The sequence below is a fragment of the Rissa tridactyla genome, chromosome Z, assembly GCF_028500815.1.
Source record: "Rissa tridactyla isolate bRisTri1 chromosome Z, bRisTri1.patW.cur.20221130, whole genome shotgun sequence".
Taxonomy (NCBI): Eukaryota; Metazoa; Chordata; class Aves; order Charadriiformes; family Laridae; genus Rissa; species Rissa tridactyla.
This window is the reverse complement of record NC_071497.1, coordinates 21,338,877-21,364,661: the sequence shown is the minus strand read 5'-3', so window position 1 is coordinate 21,364,661 and position 25,785 is coordinate 21,338,877. Positions and strand designations below refer to the sequence as shown.

The following is a 25,785-nucleotide window of genomic DNA, read 5'->3' as shown; positions in this document are numbered from 1 at the left end:
CTTAGTTTGCGAGTAACTCATCCAAGTTCATTTATGACAGGCATAACATAACGGAAATGTTTGCAGCCAAAAAGCCTGAATAAAATTATCTTCACCAGAACACAAAATTACCTATTAATAGAAATCACTCTAAAAGGGGTTGGCCTTTAATACTAGTCCTAAAAGTATGGTATTGAATAGGCTTAATTTTCTGGATCATTCAAACAAACACTAGAAAATATGTTGTTTTTGAAAACTACGTATATGAGGATTGGATTTTTTCTTTTAAATATCTCAAAGTCCAGTCGGCTTTTAATTTTCCCCCTTGTATTCCTTTACACACAGTATGCTTAACTCAACAAGTTTTATACAACAATCACACTCAAGTTTAGTGCAGGGCTTTTGCCTTTGAAGCACCAATAGCTGTTTGTGCTATGTATACATGAATTTTAAAATCTGGCTTCAATCACAAACCAAAAAATGTTTGATGCATTCATCTCTGAAGTATGACAGCAACGTAGGAGAGAAATGAATTGCCTTCTTGTATTACAGTCCTTATTATAAAGTCATGACTCTCTAAGGTACTGGAATTACAAAATATAATTCAGATCTCAGAACTGGCACACAATGTGTCTACCAATTCATTTGCTATGCAGACAAGATGTGCTTCTTAATTTGGTAACACTTTCCAATATAAATTTTGTATGTTTATGATGAATAAAAATTTACTAATATGATCTTAATGCATCATTAAACATTCTCATCAGGCTAAAGTTAAGACTGTACTTTCAACTGTAATTTTGTGCAGCGCATGTAGGATGTGTGATGCAACACAGAGCACATGTGGTAAATACTAATTCAAGAATACAGCTTCCTCACAGAGACTCAACTCACCTCCAAAATGCCATCTTGACTGAGGAACAGCCCTCAGACTAATCCACGTAGTTTAAATTTATTTATTGGATTTTGTAAATATTGTTCATAAAAAGTGAGAAGCACATATCTCTGTTAGAAGAAAGAGTCGAGCACTCTAGCAATCTCTGGAATAAAACCGTTAATCCAAGTTTCTCTAATAACAGGACAAACAAATCTAAAAAGGTCCATCATACTTATTATTCAATCAGTTATTCACTACTGCTCTTTAACAGCTCACAGATGAAATGGGTCACTTCCATGCTGATCAAATTAATCTCATCTAAGAAATTGCTAACCTTGGGACTGACCAAGCAGATCAATGAGGCAAATCAGAGTAACAGCAAAAGAAAGCAGAAATTACTGCACAGATTTTCTCTAAAAAAATCTGTTTTTCTTAAATATGGGCATAAACAATTCTGACACTTAAGTAAAGTAACCACGCATTTTAATAGCAGATTTCTGAAGTTATGCACAAAACCAGTAAAAAAAGTCCAAATATCAATGCTGAATTTGAATTTTTGGTATTATGTTTCCTTTGAATTGTTTTAGTCAAGTCAGGTAAATCTACTGTTGGCCTCCACTGATTTTGATTTAATTAGCCATAGCTACCAAGTAAAATGTGTTAATACTACTCAGAAATATTTGATTTAGAGCATATTTTTTAAAAGTGTTGTATACACAATGGTCATCTGAGCAAACCAGACATTTAGAGCAAGACTTAGTATCAATTGTTGCATTTATCTTTTGGGAAGTTCTAGCTTGTTAGTTCTTACCCCTATCCACAAAACAGACCGAGATCAGTTACTCTGTATTGTCCCTGCAACACATCAGATTTGTAAGCACTGATAAAATCTCTCCACAGATTGAGTGCCTCGTTGTCAAAATGAGTCACGGCATGAATCCGCCCTCTGTGACACTAAAGAAAAAGCTTTGCATTGCCCATCTGTACAGAGAATTTCACCCTGTGTTAATGCATCTGCTAGGAGGAACTACCTGGTGTGTTGACAGTTTCCTCAAAATTGGCAGCTGTTTTTCTAAAAGGCAGTCAGTAATTGCTTGGTAAAATAATATGGCTTTTACAAAATCTGAAATGTCACCTATCATACTTTACATCAAAATAGTCTTTGTCAATAGCTATTGCCATTGTTTCAAAACTTATAGTATATATTCTTAATAGGTCAACTAAAGCAACAACAGACACAAAATATAAAAGCATCCAGAAAATAAATGTGAAAGACATATACAGCTTCTAAAAGAATAACTACAAGATACCTGAAAACATGATGTCTAAAATTAATTTATCATAAATATAAGCACCCCTGGATTCAGACTGGAATTTTCCATTTCTTTTTCTGGAAGCCCTAGCTAAATGCTATTGCAAGCTGTGAAGGAAGAGTCCCAGTAGCACAGATGCTGAACTATCATCAGCTGTGAAATAGAAGTTTGAGCCCTAGCTTTCACAGAACCATAGAATGGTTTGGGTTGTAAGAGACCTTTAAAGATCATCCAGTCCAATGCCCCTGCCACGGGCAGGGACATCTTTCACTGGACCAGGTTGCTCAAAGCCCCGTCCAACCTGACTTTGAACACTTCTAAAGATGGGGCATCAACAGCTTCTCTGGGCAACCTCTTCCAGTGTCTCATGACCCTCATCATAAAAAACATCTTCCCTATAGCCAATCTAAACCTACCCCTCTTCAGTTTAAAACGTTTGCCCCTTGTCCTGTCGCTATACACTCTGGTGAGAAGCCTCTCTCTGTCCCTTTTATAAGCCCCCTTTGAGTATTGAAAGGCCACAATAAGGTGCCCCCTCTGCACCTCTGCAGAGTCACCTTCCTGAGCAATGGCCATGGCCTGGGCTTCTGCAGGAGAGGACAGACAGTGCCTCTGGCACATGGAGGACTACTACGCTTCAATGAGACACTTCAGGTAACAGACCACAGCACACACCACTACACTGAAGCTTCATGCTGTGGACACAGCTGAGACCTTGGTCCTTATCAAGAAAATCGAGCCTGAGGAGGCAGGCCAGCCCCTTTGTCAACTGCCACCTTGCATTGAGCTGCAAAGACGGTTCAGTCTCATGTTTGTGGGATCTTCCACTTATCCCCATTGCACAAACGCCTTCTTGAGTGTTCCAGAATGGAGAAGCCATGGGAACTCCTCCTCCTCCTCCTCCTCCTCCTCGTTTCCCTCCCTACTTCCCTGCAAGCGGCACAGGAGGGGAGCGTCTCAGGGCAGAGCTGGGAGTGTGGAGCAGAAAGGGGGCAAGTACATGATGTGGAGCAGAGCTTTGCCCTCACCCCCAGTGCACCCCCGAAGCAAGTGCCTGTAGAGACCTGGATGGGAAGAAACATGGCACGTGGAGAACCAGGTGCTGGAGGCAGCTCTTGGCGCATCCCTGGAGCTGAGCATGAGTGGCCAGGTGGCAGTGGCTGAACATGCCTTGCACTCCAGCTGCTGAGGCACCTTGACCAGGCTGGGCTTGGGCAACCGTTAAATCCTCCTGGCTCTGCCAGGCCCGTGGTGTGAGCGCACATGCCACTGCTGACAGCACAGCTGCAGGACAAGGATCCTGCCCGAGACCAGCACACATGTGACACAAACGCAGATCAAGGAGAAAACTGCACTTTTATTGCGTCCAGGGACCGCTGAAAGGCAGCAGCTCCTGAAAGATGCAGGATACCCATGGCATCTTCATCCTGCAAGAACAGCAGGCAAGCACTATACAAAATGGACCAGAGAAGCCCTGCCAAGGGGCCGTGCTCAATGTGGCCAATTAAGGCAAAGAATCCCTAGGGACCTGTGCTCATCTGCCCCAGGGCAAAATATTCCTCCCTCACCCCAGCCCCAGGGCACCAGAGGTGTCTTCATGCTGCAAGAGCAGCAGGCCGGAACTTATCCAAAACAGCCCAGGGAGCCCTGGCAAGGGGCTCTGCTCAGTGCTAGAGGGGAAGTAAAAACACAACCCTGGGGAACAGTGTCAACCTGTCCTGGGGGAAAAGAAATCCCTCCTGACCGCAGACCCAGGGCACCAGTGCTGTCTTGGTGCTGCAAGTGCAGCCCACAGTCACTTACCCAAAAAGGCCCAGAGGAGCTCTGTCAAGGGGCCATGCTCAATGCTGCAGGGGAAGGTGAAAAACCCCCGGGGGCCAGTGCCAATCCATCCTGGGGACAAAAATTCCTTCCTGACCCCAAATCTGGCAACAGACCACAGCACATACAACATTGAAGCTTCATGCTGTCGACACAGCTGAGACCTTGGTCCTTGAGAAGAAAACCTGGTTTGAAAAGGCAGGCCAGCCCCTTTGCCAACTGCCACCTTGCATTGAGCTGCAATGATGGGGTTGGGCTTGCTTTCATTTCGGCTCCCCCATACCTCAACTGCAAAACCACCATCTTGTGATGCCCTCCAACAATCACATCACCCACAAGTCCTCAAGAGCACACTCGAGTGCTTCTCAGTACACAAGAATACAGAAGTATAGTCTGAAAAATAGCTCATGTCAAACTAGTCTGTGCTGATTTTGGCTGGGATAGAGTTAGTTTTCTTCTTAGTAGGCAATACAGGGTTATGTTTTGGATTTGTGCTGAGAACACTATTGATAACACAGGATGGTTTTGTTACTGCTGAGCAGCGCTTACACAGAGTCAAGGCCTTTTCTGCTTCTCATACCACTCCACCAGCGAGGAGACGAGGGGTGCACAAGAAGTTGGGAGGGGACTCAGCTGGGACAGCTGATCCCATGACCAAAAGCATAACCCATACCATGTGACATCACAGCTCAGTATATAAAGTGGGGGAACAAGGAGGAAGGGGGGACTTTTGGAGTGATGGCATTTGTCTTCCTAAGTAACAGTTAGAGGTGATGGAGCCCTGCTTTCCTGGAGATGGCTGAACACCTGCCTGCCCATGGGAAGCAGTGAATGAATTGCTTGCTTGGCTTTGCTTGCAGGGGCAGCTTTTGTTCTACCCATTAAACTGTCTTTATCTCAACCCATAAGTTTTCTTACTTTTACTCTTCCGATTCTCTCCCCCATCACACCATGGGGGAGTGAGCAAGCGTTGCCAGCTGGGGTTAAATCACAACATAGTCAATGAAGTTGGTGGGTTAAGAGTAAGTTTTGGGGTTTTTTTTTCCCTTTTTTTAAACAAACAGTACTTTTAGATTCGGTAGCCTTTAATGACAACAGGATAATATTTCAGAGGCAAGCTGTCTGAAGACATATGTAAGCATCTTAAATACCCCATATTATAGTATATGTCACCACAGGAAGCCCCACAGATATTAAGTAAATCTGTATTTTGAGTAAGGTCCAAACAGACATGGTAATAAGATATGGAACAGCCTATCTTACAAGAAAAATAAAAATTGAGCATCTGAGAACTGAATGCATACTTATATACTACCTCAGTTACTATCACTCATCCTGACAAAGAGGAAGATACTCTCAGAAAATATAGTATTTAATTTGATAAGACAATGAATGAAGCTGTACAGTGACTTAATCCTGACATAACTGATTCTGCAATCTTCATGTTTGAAATATCCTTCAAAAAAGCTACTAAGAGCTCCTAGAAAATTACTGAAAAATTAACAGGGGTGTAGTTTCAAGCACTCAGGTGTTAGAATTCCAAGTCTCAAAAAGAAGTTCTGAGGAAAGCTTTAGTTTGAATGAAAACATGAACTTGAAAAAAAAATTTACTTGCAGTATTTCTATAGATATGTAAGAGCACAAGCAAATGAAAATATCTGCTTATGAAGCAAAGTGCTAGGAATCTTAGCTAGAAGTCTAGCAACCAATTTCGCCTATTAACACTGTTCTTAAGTAAATATGCCCCTTTTTATATCATATTAAATGTTCTACAGCTAGGAACAGTCACCTCTACTGAACAAAAGGTTGTGACTGAAAAACTAACTGTAAGTCTTCCTTTTCTAGATACCGACCTGCAAAATTAAAGACACATTTATTGCATATGTCACAGTATCCATATTGGCTTTTATTCTAGGTGGCAGAAAGCATAGACTTACCCATGGAGACCCTGAGCAGATTTCCTAGTTAGAAACACATGCATTTAAGTCTCTTCACTCCATTGTTATCATTAGGTGTATTAAAGCATATAACACCACCACGTGCTAACTAAGCAAACAACTGCAATATTGATGTAGCAGTTTGAGTAACATGCTTTAACATTCCTTGCTGTCCAAAAAGATTAAAACTGTTCAGCAATTCTTAAGATAACAGCTTCCATTATTTCATCCAAGATCGTAGGAAAGGGAGAGAGAGAGGCAAGTTTTATAAAACTATCTTTATTTTTTGTCTTACATTTAAACAGGGATGTATTTCATTTTTAGACATCCACACAATGATGACTTCGTTACTTTAGCAGGAAAATAAAAGGATATAAATGCAAATCATATTGGCATAACCTGAACATACCTGCATTAGTACTGACCGCTTTGCTGGAATAAAGCCTTCTTCAGCATTAACATCAAGCACTTCAAAAAATATTGCTGAAAAGCAAGTGCCTAGATACTGGTCATTTCAGGAAATAAACAGCTTTTATATATTCAAATATTTTAAGTCCGTAATATACACACTTAGGTGTACGAAGTTCAGATCATACAAACACTGTACAGGTCAAAAGCCTCTGAGAATAAAACTAATCAGGTGTGTGAGAAATACATATACCACATGGACTTACAAGTCTTACAAAGCAACAAATTTGGTCAAGTACTATGAAGAAGGATGCGTTTTCATATGAAAATGGTCAAGTAACCTTTTCAGCTCAAATAAAAACAATGAAGTAACTTCATGAGTTTGAGATAATCAAAACCACAAACTGGTGGAGTCGAAACTTATGACCAAGATCAAAGTATACATATAAGCACATAATCCAAACAACGAAATACACTTTTGGCTGTTAAGGAAAAATAAATTACAAAATACAATTAAAGTCCTTGTAAATGCAATAATTAATTCAAAGGTGTGCATTTATTTTAATACATATTTTAAATGCTACGACAAAACAGATTAAAAATAAATATGTATGCCAAAAGGCATGTGTGGATAGAAAAAATGCTAATTAGCTCTAGAAGAATTATAAAAAAATTGAGATAATCTGAGTTTTGGTCAACAAATCTGTCTACTCACTTCCATCTTTCACACCCCTTCTTCAGTAACTGGCAGCTAAACATGACAAAAGCATACCTCTGTCACTATGGCTTTAAAAGAAGCATATATTTTCTGAAGACAAAAATATAAAATGGGCTGCCTTATATACAGAACTGCCGGTTTGTTCACATTGCAGGCACTTCATTGGACTCTGCGGAAGTACCTGACACCCTTGCCATCCCACTATAATAGTGTTATTACACTGAAAGACAAGAAATTTCCAGGGAAAAAAAAAGTTTGGGGAAATTTTGTGGGCTACGGGCTAGTACACACATAAAGGAGAAGTCTAACTCACTTCCATCGCATTTGTTTTCTAAATCAAAGAGTAATATAATTTACAAACAGATCTCTAACATTACCCATATTTTCAAGTTAAAGATCTTGTCAATCATCAATTACCTTAGTAAACATATAGGCTTTAATATTTATTCCACTGTAACCAGATTCACATTTATTCCTTCTTTTATAATTCCGCTGTAGATCCTCTTTTGAAGGTATTTCAATCTTATTAACATTACTGGAAGCACAACTTAAATTATACAAACTTCTGTATCCTTCGTACAAACACTGTTGTCATTTCTACTGCACTGCAATTCCATTGTAGGTATAAAAACCCCCTGGTTTTCAAGCCCAGAGCCTACTGGATATACTCTCTGTTCATTAATCTCACCAGCATTTAGACAACTGTCAACAGTTACATCAGCTTCTTCCATATCTCTAGATAGTGACTGTACAACAATATCACAGACAGAGTTTAATGCTGACGCAATTTGACTACAGTATCACCAGTAATACTGGGAGAAAAGAAAAAAAAAATCAATGCAGTGTCAGAAAAGAAAAGAGATTTTATTATTTTTCTGAAAGGTTGTGCATTCCTATTTTTCTTCTGCATTTTGGAAGAAAACTGCTTTTGATATGCTGCTACAAACTCAAATAACAGGTTTATGACAGCTGTCTTCAGCTAAGACACTTCTAGTACTTCCTACGACAGAAGAAATACTTTCCAAGTTTAGTTTTGCTGAAGATATTGTTCATTTGTACCATTACATTGGTCCAAGAAGCACTCATATTTGACAAAACCTTAAAGCTTTTAAAATAAATGAATTAAAGAAACAAAAGATCGTTGCAGGAGAATCAAATCAAAGCACACAGGCTTGACATTATTTTTAAGGGTATCCTTGGAAAATGTGTGGTCATTACGGAGGTGGTGGGGTTTTTTAAGTCCACAAGACAGAAGGTGAACAAATAAGCAATTTCCTGTGTTCTGTTTGGGTCTAGTCATTTGTGGCGCTGAATGCTTTTCCTTGTCCTCTGTTTGAAAAGACAGCAGCACCTGCAGATGTGACATGAATTACATATGATATAAAATGAAGTCAGGAAACTAAACTCTGTTCACTACATTTGTTTCACTTGAAGTATGTAGTTCAGGTATAGCCAGCACCACAAGGAACACATTAAGCTCTATTGCAGGTGATCAATATATTAGTAAAAGAAACTGAAGTAAAGATATTTTTGGCACATTTCACCAAATGAAAAAAGCTATAATAAAAATAACTATTAAGTTTAGACTACTGTGTGAGGGTATCAAAAGCATGGGCATTATAGGCCAACTTTAAAAAGTATTTATAAGAATAAGGAATGTTCTGTTACCTAAGTATTCTCCATATTAACTGGTAATATGCCAAACACAAGCTTGAACCTTTTGTGACACTTGATTGTGTCACCTGTACCATGCACTTAAGACACTGCTGTTGCTAATACAGGAAAACAATTTGGGGTTCTTTTGTCAACTAGAGCTTGGAAAAATCTTCCCCAAAATGTTTTAAAAGAAAATGTTTGTGAACAATATAATTAACGTTCTGATTCAGTGCTGTTACGATATTACTACAGTGAAAAATTACAGCTTTAAGTATATTGAAGTACACTCATATTCTTTCTTCTGCTTTATTGCATACTACATGAAGGAAACTAAAATTGACAAATACTGCAAATTTCATTTAGAAAATAGAGACAATCTTAAAGTAACTGAAAATACACTACAAAAGGAAGAAGAACTGGAGGGAGTTAGAGACAGATAATACATAGGAGGACTGCAGAAGTCCAGGAAGTATTTTTGAAAACAAACTAAAGAGGAAAGTAACAAGTACACAAAGAAAGTGTTTTTATTTGCATGTAGTGTTAGCCTTATTTTAAGCAACTCCCAGCTTCAGACCGCCACCTTTAAAATTAAAGCTTCCACTCAGTAAAGTATTCACAATTTGCAATTAAAAGTGACCATGCAAGCTGTCTACCTTAACAGAGCTTGCCCCATGGAGTTCTGCAGTTTGGTTATTGAGTTTAGCACTTGCAGTGCTACATACTCAAGAACCTTTCTTAAACTATGAAGTAAAACAGAAGTGAAAACATGAATGTACTGCATCAATAGCCTATCAGTAAGTCCTTAAGTTCACCAAGTATTTTATGTCACTAAAATTCAACAGGAATCCTGCTGATCTAGTTTGGAATATGGGAAACGGGGAAAGCATTTGAAAACCAGGGAGAATAATGATCTAAAAATAAGGTTCTACAAGGTGCAAGAACAACATCCAAAGTAAGGGGAGACAGAAGTTACCTTCTCAAAATATCCAAGGGCACCCTGTTGCTCAGTCACTGAAAAAGTAGCAGTGGGCAGAGGCAGACCAGAGCTGCTCTGAGAGTTACATAACTTTCAGTAGAAAAAAACATTGGTTATTGATGGAGGAAGCCCAAAATTAGAACTCAATAGGGGAAACTACACAGATATTTTTACAGCTAGCAGAAATATCATACTGTATTTAGTAACTTTAAAGTACTTCTAAAAGAGGCATAATTGTTTTTAAAGGCTAGTAGCCACCAATTGCAACTGAAATTCCCCCATAACTGCTAAACTTTTTTTCTTGGCATCTGTCTACAATCACTAGCATCCATTATCACTTAAGCTTTGAATTCACATGCAGATTTATGGGGGCCAATTTACTATAATCCTTCTTTCACCCCAATAATTTTTCCAAAGTATTTTATATATGTATGTACAAAGACACACCATATCACAACAAAGCATTTGACAGTGGCCCCTCCCTTTCGACATGAATTATCCTATGATCCTATAAGTGAGGAAATCCTACCCTGGACTGTGATTGTAAATCACTTCTGTACCTGTTTCAGGTTGGGAGTCCTCAAAGAAAACATTCAGAAAAAATTTGTCTCGATTCATAATTTTAGTATATATAGAACACTGGTTACATAAGTAACTGTAGGAAGATTAAAGTGTGGCAGACAATTTATATTCTAGAAAAACAATCTAGAATTTTAACCTAACTATGTTTTGCTTATATGGAAGGTGTCTCAAGGAACAGCAGATCACACTTCTAAAATGTTTAGGACTGCTTGAATCCTCTGTGTAATTCAAGGACACTAGGTTTTCATGCTTTCCTTCACAGAAAATTTTAACCCATCCTTTCTGCAAATCTTGTACTGTCCTTTTTTCCTTCTCCATAGCCTATTTAGTTTGCTACTTCTCTGTCAACCAGAGCAGAAGGGCATCATACAACAGGGAATTCAAGGGTTCCATCTATAACCAACACAAAGCACTGCTTTTTTGATCTCCTGGTATTCTGGAGTTTGCATAATACTATTACAAAGAGTATAATTTCTATTATCAGCTTGGGTTTTTTTAATTATATGAACTATTCAACTGTATTCTAGTTCAGGGAGTTTCACTAAATGCTGGAGAATGTTACTTGATGTGGGAGAATAAATCCCTTACTAATATATATCTAAAAAGTGTTAAAGGAATGCAAACTCCATAGAGCATTGCAAACCACAAGACTGGCTTGGAAACTTACTGAAACGTATATTTATCAGCTTAGAAGCCTTCCGAGGCCAAATAAATGTCATTTTAAAATATATGCACATTTACATGGGAATAAGACAGGTCAGACTACACTGCTTGATAAAAAATTTTATGAAAGAAACGTAACCCTGAAATTAGAGATCCACAGTGCATAACCTCTTGAAGAGTATAATTTAGAAATACAGACATGTTCTTAAGAATACCGTCACTAGAGGGTGTCATTCTCACTTTTATATATTTCATTGCTTGAAGCCATATTTTTAAAGCTACAGATAGGGGCATTTTTAGTGAGTATTAAACCACAAATTTATCATATTATTCAATATGCATGCAAAACGCATAAGAACAGATAATCTTTGAAAATTTTCAATTCTAGAAGAGCAACTTTTTTTCTTTTTAAAGAAAGCATTTAATAACTGCTAACTGCTTTCTCTGTAGGGTATAAAACATTTTTATAGCAGGCAGTATAATACCAGTTTATGAAACTCGAGGAACAACTTTTCCTGTAGCAATCTCAGTACTATGGTTACAAACATTTCTTGTCCTATTTAAAACATTATCATACCTTTTTTTCTATTGAATACCCTTCCCTCTACCATTTGAGCAGTCCCTTGGCACAACATGCTAAAGCATGTTCAGTTCGGTATCAGTGTTTAGATAGCTGTGGTTTTATATTTGCCATCTAGCATGTGGCAGCACTTTACTGCAAGATTACTAATGGGTGTTTAAAGTGGAAAAACGAACGCAAGATTCAAAAAGGACAGATCATATCATCCTGTTTGCCCTTCTCCGTCCTCTCATGGCAGAACCTTTTGGTTATACAAATCACACATGCTTCTTCATAGAAGCAACTGTCCTGATAGCTAGCAAAGAGTTAAGGAAAGAAAAGATAATTGCTCGGTGATAACCAGAAGATCATCTGTAGAAGATCAGATCTACAAGTGCCAGGGCAAAACAGTGATTAGTCAACCAAAAAGGTTAGTTTTCTCCCTGCTTTACAACTCCAGTAAGTAACAAATGAAATAGGGCTTAAAGGTACTTTTCTAAAAAAAAAAAAAAAAAAAAGAACAAAGAAACAAAACCCACTAAAAAAAACCTCAAACAAAGAAAAACCCCACAACCAAAAAAAAGCTGGCAAAAAGAAAAAAAAACCCACACCAAAAAACCCCAAACCCCAACACCCACTGCCAAGTCATGCTTGTTGCACAGCAACACTCAAGGAGCATGAAGATGACAAGGCGTAAGATTTAGAATATATACTGCATGTGAGTATATAAACACATATCAAACAATGGAAGTGTTGGATGATGTCCCAAAACAACAAAACGCTTACTGAAAAAAATCCTTATCCTTTCTGATTAACAGCATCCCATGGAAATGGGAACAGATGATCTAATATTCACTAAACAATATTTGTGTTCATAGTTAAAATCACACCTTTTCTTCAGTTTTGTAAACCATTATATAGTCATGCTAAGCTTCTAAAATTATGAAAAAATCTAGAAGAAAGAATGAAGTGTTTCTAAAAAATACTCAAGTTTGTCTCAGAGTATGAGAAAACATTATAAACAGAAAATATCAGGAAGAGCTTAACTTTGTTCGTATCTTCATATGGAGAAAAGATTATGAAATAGGTACGAAGTGAGAGTATTTTAATAATGTCTCCTAAAAACCAAAAAAGTCTATACCACAGACATGAAAGATAAAGATACTTGCATTTCCTTATACTCTTCAGCAATGTAAAAATCTATAAATGGATGTTTAAACATCTCTCAATACCTTTTGACAATAAGCTTGTAACTATCATTTTAAAATGTAAAATGACCTAAACCTTTTAAAGTATTATTACTGATAAGAGATGTATACCTAAACATTGACAGCAATGCTAGGGAGGCAGTGCGGACGGGGGGGTGTGCATGCGTGTTGGTTTAATTACTGTCAAAATACAAGAAAATGAGGAAACTCTGGTTTAATTAAACACCACTGGAAAACTAATTTGTGTTTCATATTAAAAAAGATGATTAATATAAAGAGTAGAATATTGAGACTAGAAATTTTGTCTGTAATAAAACCAGTAAAGACTAGGCCAAAAAGGTCAAGGATAGCGTATTCGTCCATCAATTATTCATATCAAAGGAAATTAATTTCTACATTTTCAAAGCTGCTGCAGCAACTGGGCTTCTGAGAAGTCTCTCACTTTCTGTAGATCACTAAACATAGCTTTAGTTGTGCTAAGCACTACTCAAAACTTTACAGAAATGTAATCCTTTCCTGTGTGTACATAAACTAGGCATAAGGAAGTTATCACTGCACTTATCCAAAAGGAGGGGATAGGGAATTTCTCTATATGCAGCCTATCAACATCTTTGCTCTTTAGCATCTTTTTTTTGTTTGTTTTATATATATTTAAGAAAACTGAATTCTTGACAGAAAAATAACAATAATAATACTGTACTCTGCAAAGATGACAGATAAAGAACTGGTCTTTGCAGTGCTCACAGGAAGTGCACAAGTGTGCACACCTCCATGCACATAAATCTTACATACCAAAATCAAAACCTGCAGAACAATCACTTCAATAACAATTTCTACTTTGAGACATTTCCTCTTACCTAAAAATTAGGAAAATAGGCCTTACAAGACTTACTGCTGTTAAGGAATGTTTACTGGATTTTTATGCTACTAATTTTATGATTTTATGATAAACTAGATCCATACCCTTGTAAAATCCTATTCCAAGAACAATTATAAAAGACAACATATTGAAAGTTATACTGCCTTTAGCTATCAAGAATATTTTTCTGTATTACTTTGCAAGTCTGACTTTACTACTCAAATCTATATACATTAATTGTCCAACCCATATTAACAGACCTTAATATTTTCCCGGTTTATTACACTGTAACTTTAAGGAACCCTGAAGTTAAGTTTTAGTAACTAGTTAGCAGGTTGTCAAAGACTAATATTCTGGTAAATACTTTGCTTACAGATATAACAGGCAAAGCTCAAACATTTGCTAGTATTTATTACTTGTTCATGTGAGTTATTTTCTAGATGTTAAAATACTAGCTGAATGCTACAACATCTGAAAAGAAAGTTTTCTCCTCTAAAACAGGATAGCAAGTAAGAAAAAAATATTCTACTACCCACTAAAAAGGATTAAATAAAGTACACTGCAGACTACGCAACTTAAAAGCAAGCAAGATTTGAAGCAGGCAAAATAGCTCCTGAAGGTGGCTGTTTGTATAAAGAGTTAATCGTTTCACAATATTAAAACATGTTTTGTGATTTCCAAATGGCCTTGTTATTTTCAAGTTCTCCGAAATCAGTTTTAAACCAAATAAGAGGAACAAAGCCCCTGGGGCTATTTCTGCCTGCCCGTGCTGTAGAACTCACCACATGTTCAACACTTTCTGGCAGCTATACGGAAAGAGAGTAAGGTAAAAGAAGAATCAGAATACCACATAGAGTAAGAATTTTACATCTTTCACACATAACTTTTGATAGTCAGAACGCTATCTTAAAATAAAAATTTCAAAATTAGCCAAAATATCCAAAATGCATGCACTTCTCTATTATAGATAGATGTGTTACAGGGCTTAGGCTAAAAAGCACAAGCTACAGAAAGTCTTTATTTAAATATTTAAAGCCAAAATTAAGTATAGCAGTATATTTTGCCCCTCACCAGTGGCTATTCAGTTTAGACAATATTTTTTTAATAGCTATACAAGAAAATTTTTGAAGCAGCTGAGCACATAAGATCCAAAGAATATAAAAAGATGGACATACTTAGTTTCATCCATTACTTCTACTTCTGCAGGAGCTGTGATAGGTGCATTTGAACGGCCTGCAGTTGGGTCATCTGTGTTCAGTTCTCCATTTGTTGAGCTTACTACCTGAAATCACCAGAAATACCTGAAATTATGCTAGTGCCAGACAAACATTTGTCAATTCCTGAAGTTACAATACATCTTCAAAAATCAGTAATTTCTGTTAATTCTGTAATTCTTTTCATTCCAATAACAGTATCTTTTCCAGGTTTTATTCCTGCATCCCTGCGCTCCTACCATTTTTCTTTTGTATCTACTAATGGAACTGACATCCACATGACAGACTGAAAGTGAGCAGACTAAGCAAAGCAATTCTGTTCATTGGGTTTGATAATATCATGTCTCTTCAGAGCCTTAAGGGAAGGCACTAACCCTTTCCCTGGTATCAATTCAGTCAGTCCTACCCTGTTTCTGATTCTTCAGTGTATTTAAGCTCCTTAGCTTCCCTCTTTGTGTAGCCCAATTCAGTGCTATCTCAAAGTGTACTCACCAGAAGAGGGGAAAACTAAGACATTGCCTAGACCTAAGAGTGTAGGTGGTGCTCGGTTTACACTCTTAGAGCACAGGAACACTTACTGCCGCCAAAAAAGAAAAAAAAATAGATTCAACTTCATTCCCATTAATTTACTCTTAAATTTCTTTGTAAATTCTTAAGACACCAGGACAGCTCTCTTTCTCTGGGAATGTTTGTTTTGTCTTTAAACCAAGTGGAACTCAATACTCTCTCAGTTTGTCAGCTTTCCGGCATGACAAATGGAGCTATTCCAGAGGCTTCTCCCTTATTCATCTCACAGAATCTGCCAGGAAGATGGTTAACTGGATATGGACAAGTGCATAGCATTGTCAGCTGCCCTGACCAGATAACTGACCCGTTAAAGTATGAAGAGGTTTACTGACTACAAAGTAGCAGCAAATGCTTGACCAAGCAACGTTGCACATATCATTCTGGCCAAATAATATAAAAGCCTACAGAAAACATCTGTAAAATATCATCAGTTACAGGAGAGTGGACCAGTAGTAGTCCATAGTTCAAGATTCTTACAAGCTGTTGCCTGAAGGCTGGAAATTAAAATAGAAGACAGCAGAGGGAAAGAGAGTCATCATCATAACGTTACTAATTCCCTTCACCCTTCCAAGCTCTACTCTTAACGTAGAAGTTATGTCTCATCTATTTATAACCAGAGCTAGTAGCCTTCCCTATGGAGGTTTGCTTTGTGGTTCCTACTGTGACTAAGGACAGAGCTTCGGAAGTTTGCTGAACCTTAAGCCATTTTCCATGCCATATGTCTACATCAGGCTGAGTTTTCTCCTTTTTCAAGTTTCACTAAAATAGGAACCACTGCCAAAAAAACCCTGCGGCCCAATAACAACACAAACAGAAAGATGTCCAAGATTGCAAGAATCCGATTACTTAAATTTTGGTCACTATAACTGGAGGACTTCTGGGAGATTGGACTTGATTTCTGTGATGACAGGTAAGTCAGTGATATTTCAACCAGGTGGTTAAGCTTGGTTTCATATCATTGGGGATGGCAAAAGCACTAAACATTCAGTGACAGAAATACGTAGGAATTGTGCTTTAACAAATCACAAGATGGTGAGTCAGGGATCTTAAACTATAAACCCCGGGTTAGTAGATTTTCTTTTTTTGTTTTTTACAAGTATGTTAATATTTATTGTTATCCTTGTCCATATTTACTGGTAAGGGGAAATAGTATGATCCCAACCATCTCACCAGGTATCTTACTGCGCAAATAATTTCATTGCTTCTTGTGAAATTTACAGTTGTTAACAGTGATATGCAGAGCAAAAACATACGGTGTTTGCATGGGAAGTACTTGCTAAATAGGTCAGGATGGTTCCTGAAAGTGTAAGAGTAAAAAAATTTACTCGGCTTGTCCAACAAATGAGTTTTGGATCCAGAGGATCCAAATCATAACTACATAATCACAACTACAGCCTGCACTACTCCATATAAAGCAATGCCACCCAGTTAAGATTGTAGTCAACCTTGCCTGCAGCCCTAATAATTTAGGATTTCTGCTTCGTGATCTAGTCTTAAAATGAACTTCCTAAAAAGATCCTCAGACCTGTGCTCAAGGTTTAGTAACAACAGTTGATCAGAAAGAGAAGCCTTTGTCTTCAATTTACTCAAGTAAGGGTAGGATACATCAAGAAACAACAAGACAGCCATATGCCCCTTTCTGGATGGGAAGCAAACCCATACACCTTAGCATTCCTGACTGTTGTAAAGAACAGGTGACAGTTTCACAAGTATTCGCAACAACTCCTATTTTCTTCTCTTCTCCTACAAAAAGGATACGAAAGCATTTATGACATACTCAAATACCAAACACATTGCTCAACTCTAGCATCTATGGAGCTCTCACATGGCATTCCCTTTCACACTTCTTTCCTAGGAGTGCCTATTCCATCATTCACCTCTATCTTCTTGGACAGCAGATTCAAAAAAAAAAAAAGGATCAAACTCAAGCATGTAGAGATTCTTCATTTGAACTGGAAAACATGAAAGTAGATGTCTAAAAATGCTTCCTACATTAATAATGTAGTTCTGAATATTTTTCTTCAACAATAGGTTAAAAAAATCTATCCCTTCTGACGGATAAAAAAAGTTAGGAGAAAGTGAAAACATTAAGGCAGGAACAAAACTGTATCTAAGCACATTTTTATGGTCTGTCTTCTACCACTGTTAAAGGAAGTCTATTTCGGAGAGGCAAGGCAGATCAGCAAAAAAGGGTTTCCTACTCTGGTTCAAGATTCATGGATAGTTCTTATCAGCCTTTGTCAACAACTCTCTTCTGGTCTTCTTGGAACCCCTTTTGGCAATTATTAAAAGAACACCTGCAAGATTTGCACAACTCATAGTAACAAAACCCCCTCCTGGTTTATGACCGATTTTGTTTTTGTTTTGTTTAAAATCACAGTTAAAGTCATACTTATCTAAACTGACTTCAGTTTTAAAGAAGCAATAACGATTTTCTGCCTCGGTCAATGCACTGGCATAGGCTAACAAAGAACAAAGCTTATTTCAGGGTTTCCCAACACATTGATATGCTTAAAAAAGAGGAAGCACAGAAGGGAAGTGATGGTGCTTCCGTACTTGGCACTGGTGAGGCCTCACCTCGAGTGCTGTGTTCAGTTCTGGGCCCCTCTCTACAAGAGGGACATTGAAGTGCTGGAGCGGGTCCAGAGGAGAGCTACCAGGCTGGTGAGGGGTCTGGAGACCAGGTCATATGAGGAGAGGCTGAGGGAGCTGGGCACGTTTAGCTTGGAGAAGAGGAGGCTGAGGGGAGACCTCATTGCCCTCTACAACTACCTGAAAGGAGGTTGGAGAGAGGTGGGTGTTGGCCTCTTCTCCCAGGTGAATAATGACAGGACCAGAGGAAATGGTCTGAAGCTGCAGCAGGGGAGGTTTAGGTTAGATATTAGGAAGAAGTACTTTACTGAAAGAGTGGTCAGGCCCTGGAACAGCCTGCCCAGGGAGGTGGTTGAGTCACCATCCCTAGAGGTGTTTAAGAAACGTCTAGATTTGGCACTTCAGGGCATGCTCTAGTGGCAGAGATTGTAGGCTGTTTGTTTGTGGGTTTTGGTTTGGTTTTTTTTTTTTTTCGGTGTGTGTATGGTTGGACTCGATGATCTCAAAGGTCCTTTCCAACCATGAAGATTCTATGATTCTAAACTATAACCACCTGTTTGGTGATTCTTTTCTTGAAATTCTTCAAACTGACTTCAAAACTGAATAGTATTTCTTGACAATGCTCTCCTTTAGAGGGAGAAGTCTTTCTTTTCAAGACGGCATTTGTCCTAATGTGTTTTTTTTATTAATTGAAGACTGTTGTCTCTAAAGAACTTTGACACAAACTTCTAGAAACCTTGACACAAGATTGCAGAAGACTGTACTGCCTTGCTGTGGCTGATCTCTATCAAAGAAAGAGAAATCAAGGAAAAGGAGACCTCAGTCTTTCCCATATACATACACTAGGCACGTTCCACCAAATACTGAACCAAACACAATCAACTATAACTGCCTGTTGCATGGCTTAGTTTAGATGGGAGGAAAACAAAGTTCACCGTTCTTGAAAGAGCTGTGAACTCTGAAAGTATAAGTGAACCAAAGGTTATTGGTAGTCTGAAAAACAGCATCAGTCATGCTTCTCACAGAATCACAAAATGCCCTGACTTTTACTCTAGTCTACTACTGATGAAAACCGGTCTAGAAATGGTCTCAGTAAGATGAAGAAACAAGAATACAGCTGCAACAGAGCAAAATACTTACCTTTAAAAAAAAAACTAACAAAGATTCATTTAAAGGAGTGCAAGAGAGAGGCAGGAGTGCTTCAGTTCCAGTAGCAGTGAAGCTACAACCATATGATCTTAGAATCATAAGTTTTGTACCTTGCTAAAATAACCTACAATGCTAGAAGTTAATTCCCTGTGACATCAGTAAAACATTTTTCAATATGATCAAAAAGTGCATTTTGTAAAAGACTGACAATGCGGGGTAAATTCACTTCCCTCTCTCAGACTACACCCCAAACATATCAAAAATAAGCAAAACACAGGTAGAAAGATACGGGAATATAACAAAATTGAACAAGACTAAGTCACCAGGAAGACAGTTTATGAACTGAAGGTGTCATACACCAAATTCTGTAGCCAGCATGTACCACAAATAAGGCACAAAAAAGATTCATCATAGTGTATCTATATAAAAAGCTAAAACTTTAGGAAAGGAGAGAAAAGAACCAATACACTAAACTAACAGTGCTTGAAGAGAAACTTAATTTCATTTCCCCATTTATGACTTGAGTTGGACTTGGATTTCCTCAGTAGCCTGATGAAAGATGGGAGGCACCATTCATCTCTTAATAGATTTCTGTACGATGGTAGCGAAAAAATGTGATAGTGAAGTTATGGTTTTGAGCCTAAAAATTTTGTTAACAAAAAGTACATGAACATTTTTCCATGAATATTCACAGAATCGGGTTTCTGAAAACTAGTATTTTAAACTAAGTTTCAAATTAGAAGTGTTGCAATTAAATTACTCACCTACGAACAAGTCAGAGATTAACAACTAAACTGAAAGCCTAAAACAACTTTAAGCATTTTGGTAACAGATCTTATCCTGGGTGAAATTTAGTTCCTTCAAATTTAATCAGTTCTTTAAAAGTTTAATTTGAAGAGACATATATAAAGAATCATATATGTCACGTCACCTATTTCTTGCTACCCTCTATGCCACAAGGCAAACAAACTTAAAATACTAGACCAACTACCTAATAATGAGACATAGTAATTGTGGAACAGATTAAGCTCAATAAATGCCAGTTATAACAGGACAAAGTTAAGCCTGAACACCAATTCCCCAAATGGTAACAGTAAATCTTCAGGCTAGCCCCATGCTTTGTTTTGGGTTAGTGTGTAAACTAATCTTCTACTTGCTATGTTCGAAAATGTAATGTATGTGTAAACTAATCTTTTATTTGCTATGCCAGAAAATCTCTCAAAAGAAATTTTGCTGATTTTCATGCTTATAATCACAATAAGGAATTGCAAAAATTTGAAAAAGACATAGAAAATCCTTAATTTCATTACCTATCTCAGTAACTGAATTCTCCACTCATCAAAAAATAAAGCCAGCCTTCATGCCTAAACAATTAATTAGTGATACTACAGAATGCTATATTTTACTTTCAAAAAGCTTCCAGTTAAGACAAAAGAATCAAAAAAATTCACACTACCTTTTCAATTCACAAAAGCTCAGGGAAATTTATTTGTTTAATCTAACATGTTGATATCTTGACCTGCCGAAGGAGAGGTGTCTTGCAACTCAAAACTACTTACATCAAGCACCTAACCTTTCAAGCAGTTCCTAAGCACCTTCCAAGACCTATGACACTTCACTGGGAACTCTTTAACATTATCTTTAAATATAACCTCCTTCTAAAGAATTGCCAAATGGAAAAGCAGAAAAAAAAAGGATAAGAGGAAGGAGACCAGCTAGAAAGTGGTGAAAAAAGTAATGAACAGATTAGTACAGGCTTTATGAGTGCATAAGCAGTTTGCAGTTCATACAGAGACGGAAACAATTCAGTGTTGTACAACTGACATTTTTGGGAACTGAGGCAAACATAAAAATAAAGACACAGGAAGTTGTTGAATGAATTGCTGGGAGGCACAAGTTGCTCTCATTAATAAGGCTACACAAACTAGGAAGACAGACTGCTATACTAGAGCCTTTTAATCTTATCCTAAATAGAGAAATGTGGAAGAAGGGATGCGAACTATTTCTGGATGTTTTCCCTTTACAACTCAATTTGCTAATAGTATTTGAACTTTAAACATGAACTGACACTACAAAGTAAAATTAGACATGATTAAGCACATTAGTATATCTCTAACATAGGCCTAGAGAGTCTAGGATAACTTAATACAAAACCCAGCATGATTACTATTAATGAACAAACCTTTTATTACCTGAATTTTTCTCATTTGAACATCATTACAAAGTGTACAAAAATAGGTATTAACAGACATATACACACATACCAACATTCTGTCCACTTGAACTTAATATGTAGCAGTGAAGAATCACTAATAACACATTTTAATAAGCTTCTACAAAAGGATCTCAGAGATGACATCAGCAGTAGTATTAGAGATGACTAATACTAGTGACCTAAAAAACATTCCGTGGACACTAAAATAAAACTATCTGCCAGGTTTTCATATCTTGCAGAAAAACGGATAATTCGGCATAAAACTGGTCTCAGAGGTGAGAAATGACTCATTAATGTCACAGAAAAAACGAATACACTTTAGTTTCATACCTTAGACTCAACTTGCCTCTGAACAATTATGTGTGTCACTTTTAGAACTCATCTTCTTGGGGTGAGTTAGGAATCCAGCTAAACCAGTTAATTGTTCAACTTAATAGCATGATTCAGTTAGTATCAGTACAAAGGGTTATCTGACAACAGCCAAGGGCTCAAACTTCAAAACAGAACTGAAGATATTATGTAGTTTTATAAGTGCCTTTAATGAGGAAGCATGACCACTCCACATTAAAAAGCAACCCAATTAAGCTGTCTTTAAAATACCCTTCTGTACAACACTTGATCTTCAAAGACACAGACCAAACAGGTGCAATTTTGCATGTTGCTCTTTTTACATGGCAACTGTTTAGTCTCAACTGATCTAAGTGATCTGAACTCAGAATGCCCATATCCTTTGAGAAAAAAAAAGGAAGAACAAATTTAACATATATTACAATGGAATAAAATCTCTTATGATTTTACCTGAGAAAGAATAAAAGGTTTCTTAATTGCGACAACTGTCAAAAGAATGATATATGATATACAATTTGAAAGTTCTACTAACTGGAATTCAACAAGTTAAATATGTATTTTTCTAACCTAAAAAATAAAAATAAAAAATACTAAGAAATGTAATAATTTTGGAAGATACAATTTCAAATCCAATTTTGATTACACATTACTATGCTGTTCTCAAAAGATATATGACTAGCTTCAAAACTGATGCTATTGTGAGAATTATTGCAATTCCAGTTAAATACACAAGTAAGTTTTCAAAGTATTTGTTAAGGGGAAGCATAGAAGCTTTTCTTGATGCATAGTGATAATTATCATCTACTAGCTTTTCTTACATGACACATGACAATAGTTTCTAAAGCAGCAAAATTTAGAGAATGCTAAGTTTGAACTGAGTTTTAAAGTATTTAAAGAAGATATGGAATTATCACACTGGTGAGGCTATAGAACTGTTTTCTTTACTCTACACTTATTTCTTCAGGCATTGACTTTTTTTTTCCCCCCAAAACAAAACGTCAGAGGAAATATATGTAAGTTAGATTGTCAGAATCAAAAATTGAGCAGACAAAAAAAATATTTATTTTCCCTCAGATAATACTTTACAAAGCTAAATTATTTTCATCTTGGTCTGAAAGCTCAAAGCTTCATATAGACTTTGCAGCTGACATTTTGAGTCCTCCTATATTGAGTTTAGACTTCTTGCCTTTAAATATAGTCAAAGAGCAAGACACCAAAAAGTAAAACTAAGAGCAAAGCAGGAAAAAAGCTCTTTGAAGATGAAATAAACTAATAAAGGAAAAAATGTTGGTTTTTACTCATTTTTTCACTGATAACTGAGAAGTACTGGCATGGGAAACATTCTTCTAGTCAATTATTGTGTGAACAAAAGTAGTAAAGTTTAAGCAAAAATAACTACTTAACAATTTCATTTGAAATTTGCTTAAGGAATAAAAAACATGACTTGAACCATACTCAATTCAGTCAATAGTGGTTTTGTTGCTAATACAACTCAATAACATATCAAATGTTGAAGCTTCAGTTGCTTGCACTGATGTAACTGTATATTCCCTCAAAAAGATAGACAGTTGCATTATTTTAGGCTTTCACTAAGAAAGATGTAGCAAAAATTCCACATAAAAAAAAGATACATAGTTTTCTGCACTTGTTTTAATTTCAGTTTAGCAATTGTGAAGTAGGAAATAACAGGAACATTCTGAGCATTACTGGAGAGCAAGCTTAATATGAAAACAGTAATCATGTCACACACTACAGGACATTAGTATTATTTAAAGCAAAATGACTGATTAAGTCATGCAAAGAAGCAGAAAATACCTGTACCGAGCCACCATGTCTGTCAGTTGCCAGGTGAGCCCTCAAATGCTGTGGATTGGCTTGCTGTGAGTCCCAAGCTGCCCTATGGTCTGCTGACTATCATTTTTGAGTGCATTAAGAATATATGCAAAAGAAGAAATAAGAATTCCAAAAATAAACAATTCATGCATAAATTATTATATATTATTTTTAAAAGTGCAGCAGCACTACATACTCAATTCCTATATAGATTGTACATCAACATTATCTGCATATTTACATATGCCTACACGTACATTTTCATAGAAAAGTAAAGTCGCTAAAACTCAGAATTCCTAGTAAGAAACAAAATTCACCAACACAACCCCTGTAACTTAGCTTAGGTAAATGGAAACAGATCTAAATTGCTAACATTTTTACCAACTAGGTTATTATTCTGTTTTAAAAAAAAAGTTCAAATATTATACATACTTGTTTGAACCCCAATAGATGATATAGTATATATGGAAGAGACAGTGATTAAAAATAGAGAACTAAAATAATAATTTAAAGAAGTATCAGCAGAGAGAAAATTCAATACTGATTTAAAGCTACATTATATCATAGTACCAAACAAGCAAGCTTTTAGGACATTTTAAGGTCTACAGATGTAGAAATACATTAACAAGGACCTACCTAAATCAAAGAAAAATAAAAGAAAACCTGTAGTCAATTTTATTTTGGAGTTCTAATAACAACAAAAGACAAAGTAATGCTGATAATCCTACATGAGCAGTTTACCTGATTTTTGGATTGTTGCGTTTTATCTCTGTGCTGATATGCTTCTCTATTTGAAGACAGTGCAGGGTCTGAATGTATTGAACCCACTGGAGTAGGCTACAAATATAAATAATATGTAGCAACTGGTAAAAAAACATAAATTTCTAAGTCTTACCAAAAGTTACTGGTTTGTAATAGAAATTAATCTCTAAATCTGACGGTTTCCCATAACTCAAATTAAAGCAAAAGCTTCATTAGGTATTTACTAATACCAAAAAGAAAGGTAAACCAAAACTTGCACAATTTCATGAAATAGCAATTCTCAGTACTATCAGACATTAACTTTCTGAAATAATTTGGGCTGTTATTTTCTGCAGTTAGCAGTTCAGACATTCCGATGAAAGTCCAAAGAAAGGCTTCAAGTAAATTTTTAATGCTAAATACTGAAAAAAGATTTAGCAATAAATGCTACAGTTCTTTCAGACAGTCACAAAGGAACTTCAGGGTAAAATGTATAATCTGAAATTGTCCAACTTAAACTCACAACCCCTTCCTACTTATTAAAAAGGAGCAAGGAAAAATTTGAGGTGCTAAAAAAATCTATCTTTTTCTTTAAAGAATATAAACACATTATTTTCTGCAACTTTAGATGTACTGTGATGGAAATTGATATTCTACATCATATTTCATTAGGACTGAATATAAAGCATAGACAGTTTCTTCTTAATGAACTAGAAAATATCTGGAGTATACCTCAGACACAGAGAAGTGATTGCTTTATGTTTTAAAAATAGTGGGAGAAAGTCTCCAAAGCAAGAAAATACATGTAATAATGATAATCACCTGCAAAGTTCTAAGCTCCTCCTTCAACACAAAAACCAGTCTAAATTCCTACAACCTCGTTTTGGATTGAACAGAGATTTACTTTGATATTAAGAGTATGTGTCTGGAAAGAAACTCAATATGAAACATCTCAAGCCAAAAGATAATTTTTGAAAATGCATCTGAAAATGGGTTTGTAATAGCAGCTGTTCACAACAGCAGCCATGAGATGCACATGTATTCTGAAACGCAAGACTAACACTGTCTCAAAACTGATCACATGAAAAACCACAGTATATTGCTAATAGCTTAATTGTACTTACCAACTGTTTGCCAATCCAATCATATTCATAATCAAACATATAGCCTTTCCGATCAAGTAAGTCTGTGAAGAGCTTTCTTAAGTAGTCATAGTCTGGCTTTTCAAAAAAATCTAGCCTTCTTACATAACGTAGATACGTAGCCATTTCCTCTGTATAAATAAGAAAGATACAAAATTGTCATACCTGTTTTAACAGCACTCAAAAAACCAATACTTACTACTACACTTTAAAGCAACTTCCACCTCTCACCATAAAACCTGAACAGTTGCTCACCATGAATCTGTGAATTACCACGAAGTTACTTAACAGTAATAATATTCTTCAAGAAATATTCTAAACATATGCTACCAAGTGACCTCCCACTAATTTTCCCTTTGCATTACCTGTCGAGATCTTCCATTCAACCTTCCAATCCTGATGCACAGTGTGCCAAAAAAGCGGGGAGA

At 36.6% G+C, this 25,785-nt stretch overlaps 1 protein-coding gene across 8 annotated transcripts in view; it reads right to left on the bottom strand.

Annotated features, from left to right (window-relative positions):
- Positions 1 to 5,511: 5,511 nt before the first annotated feature.
- The window catches only part of CSNK1G3 (casein kinase 1 gamma 3), an 83,617-nt gene continuing 63,343 nt past the window's right edge, over positions 5,512 to 25,785 (bottom strand). The window contains exons 9-15 of one of the 8 annotated variants that reach the window (XM_054185423.1): positions 25,340 to 25,488; positions 24,216 to 24,311; positions 23,457 to 23,552; positions 14,732 to 14,838; positions 14,339 to 14,362; positions 9,683 to 9,775; positions 8,312 to 8,404 (exon numbers count right to left, since the gene is read on the bottom strand). In XM_054185423.1, the coding sequence (XP_054041398.1) occupies positions 9,718 to 9,775; positions 14,339 to 14,362; positions 14,732 to 14,838; positions 23,457 to 23,552; positions 24,216 to 24,311; positions 25,340 to 25,488 (530 nt within the window). In that variant the 3' untranslated portion in view covers positions 8,312 to 8,404; positions 9,683 to 9,717. Of the gene's footprint in view, positions 8,405 to 9,682; positions 9,776 to 14,338; positions 14,363 to 14,731; positions 14,839 to 23,456; positions 23,553 to 24,215; positions 24,338 to 25,339; positions 25,489 to 25,785 lie in introns of those variants that run through there. The other 7 variants (XM_054185426.1, XM_054185425.1, XM_054185427.1 and 4 more) reach the window with 7 other exon arrangements.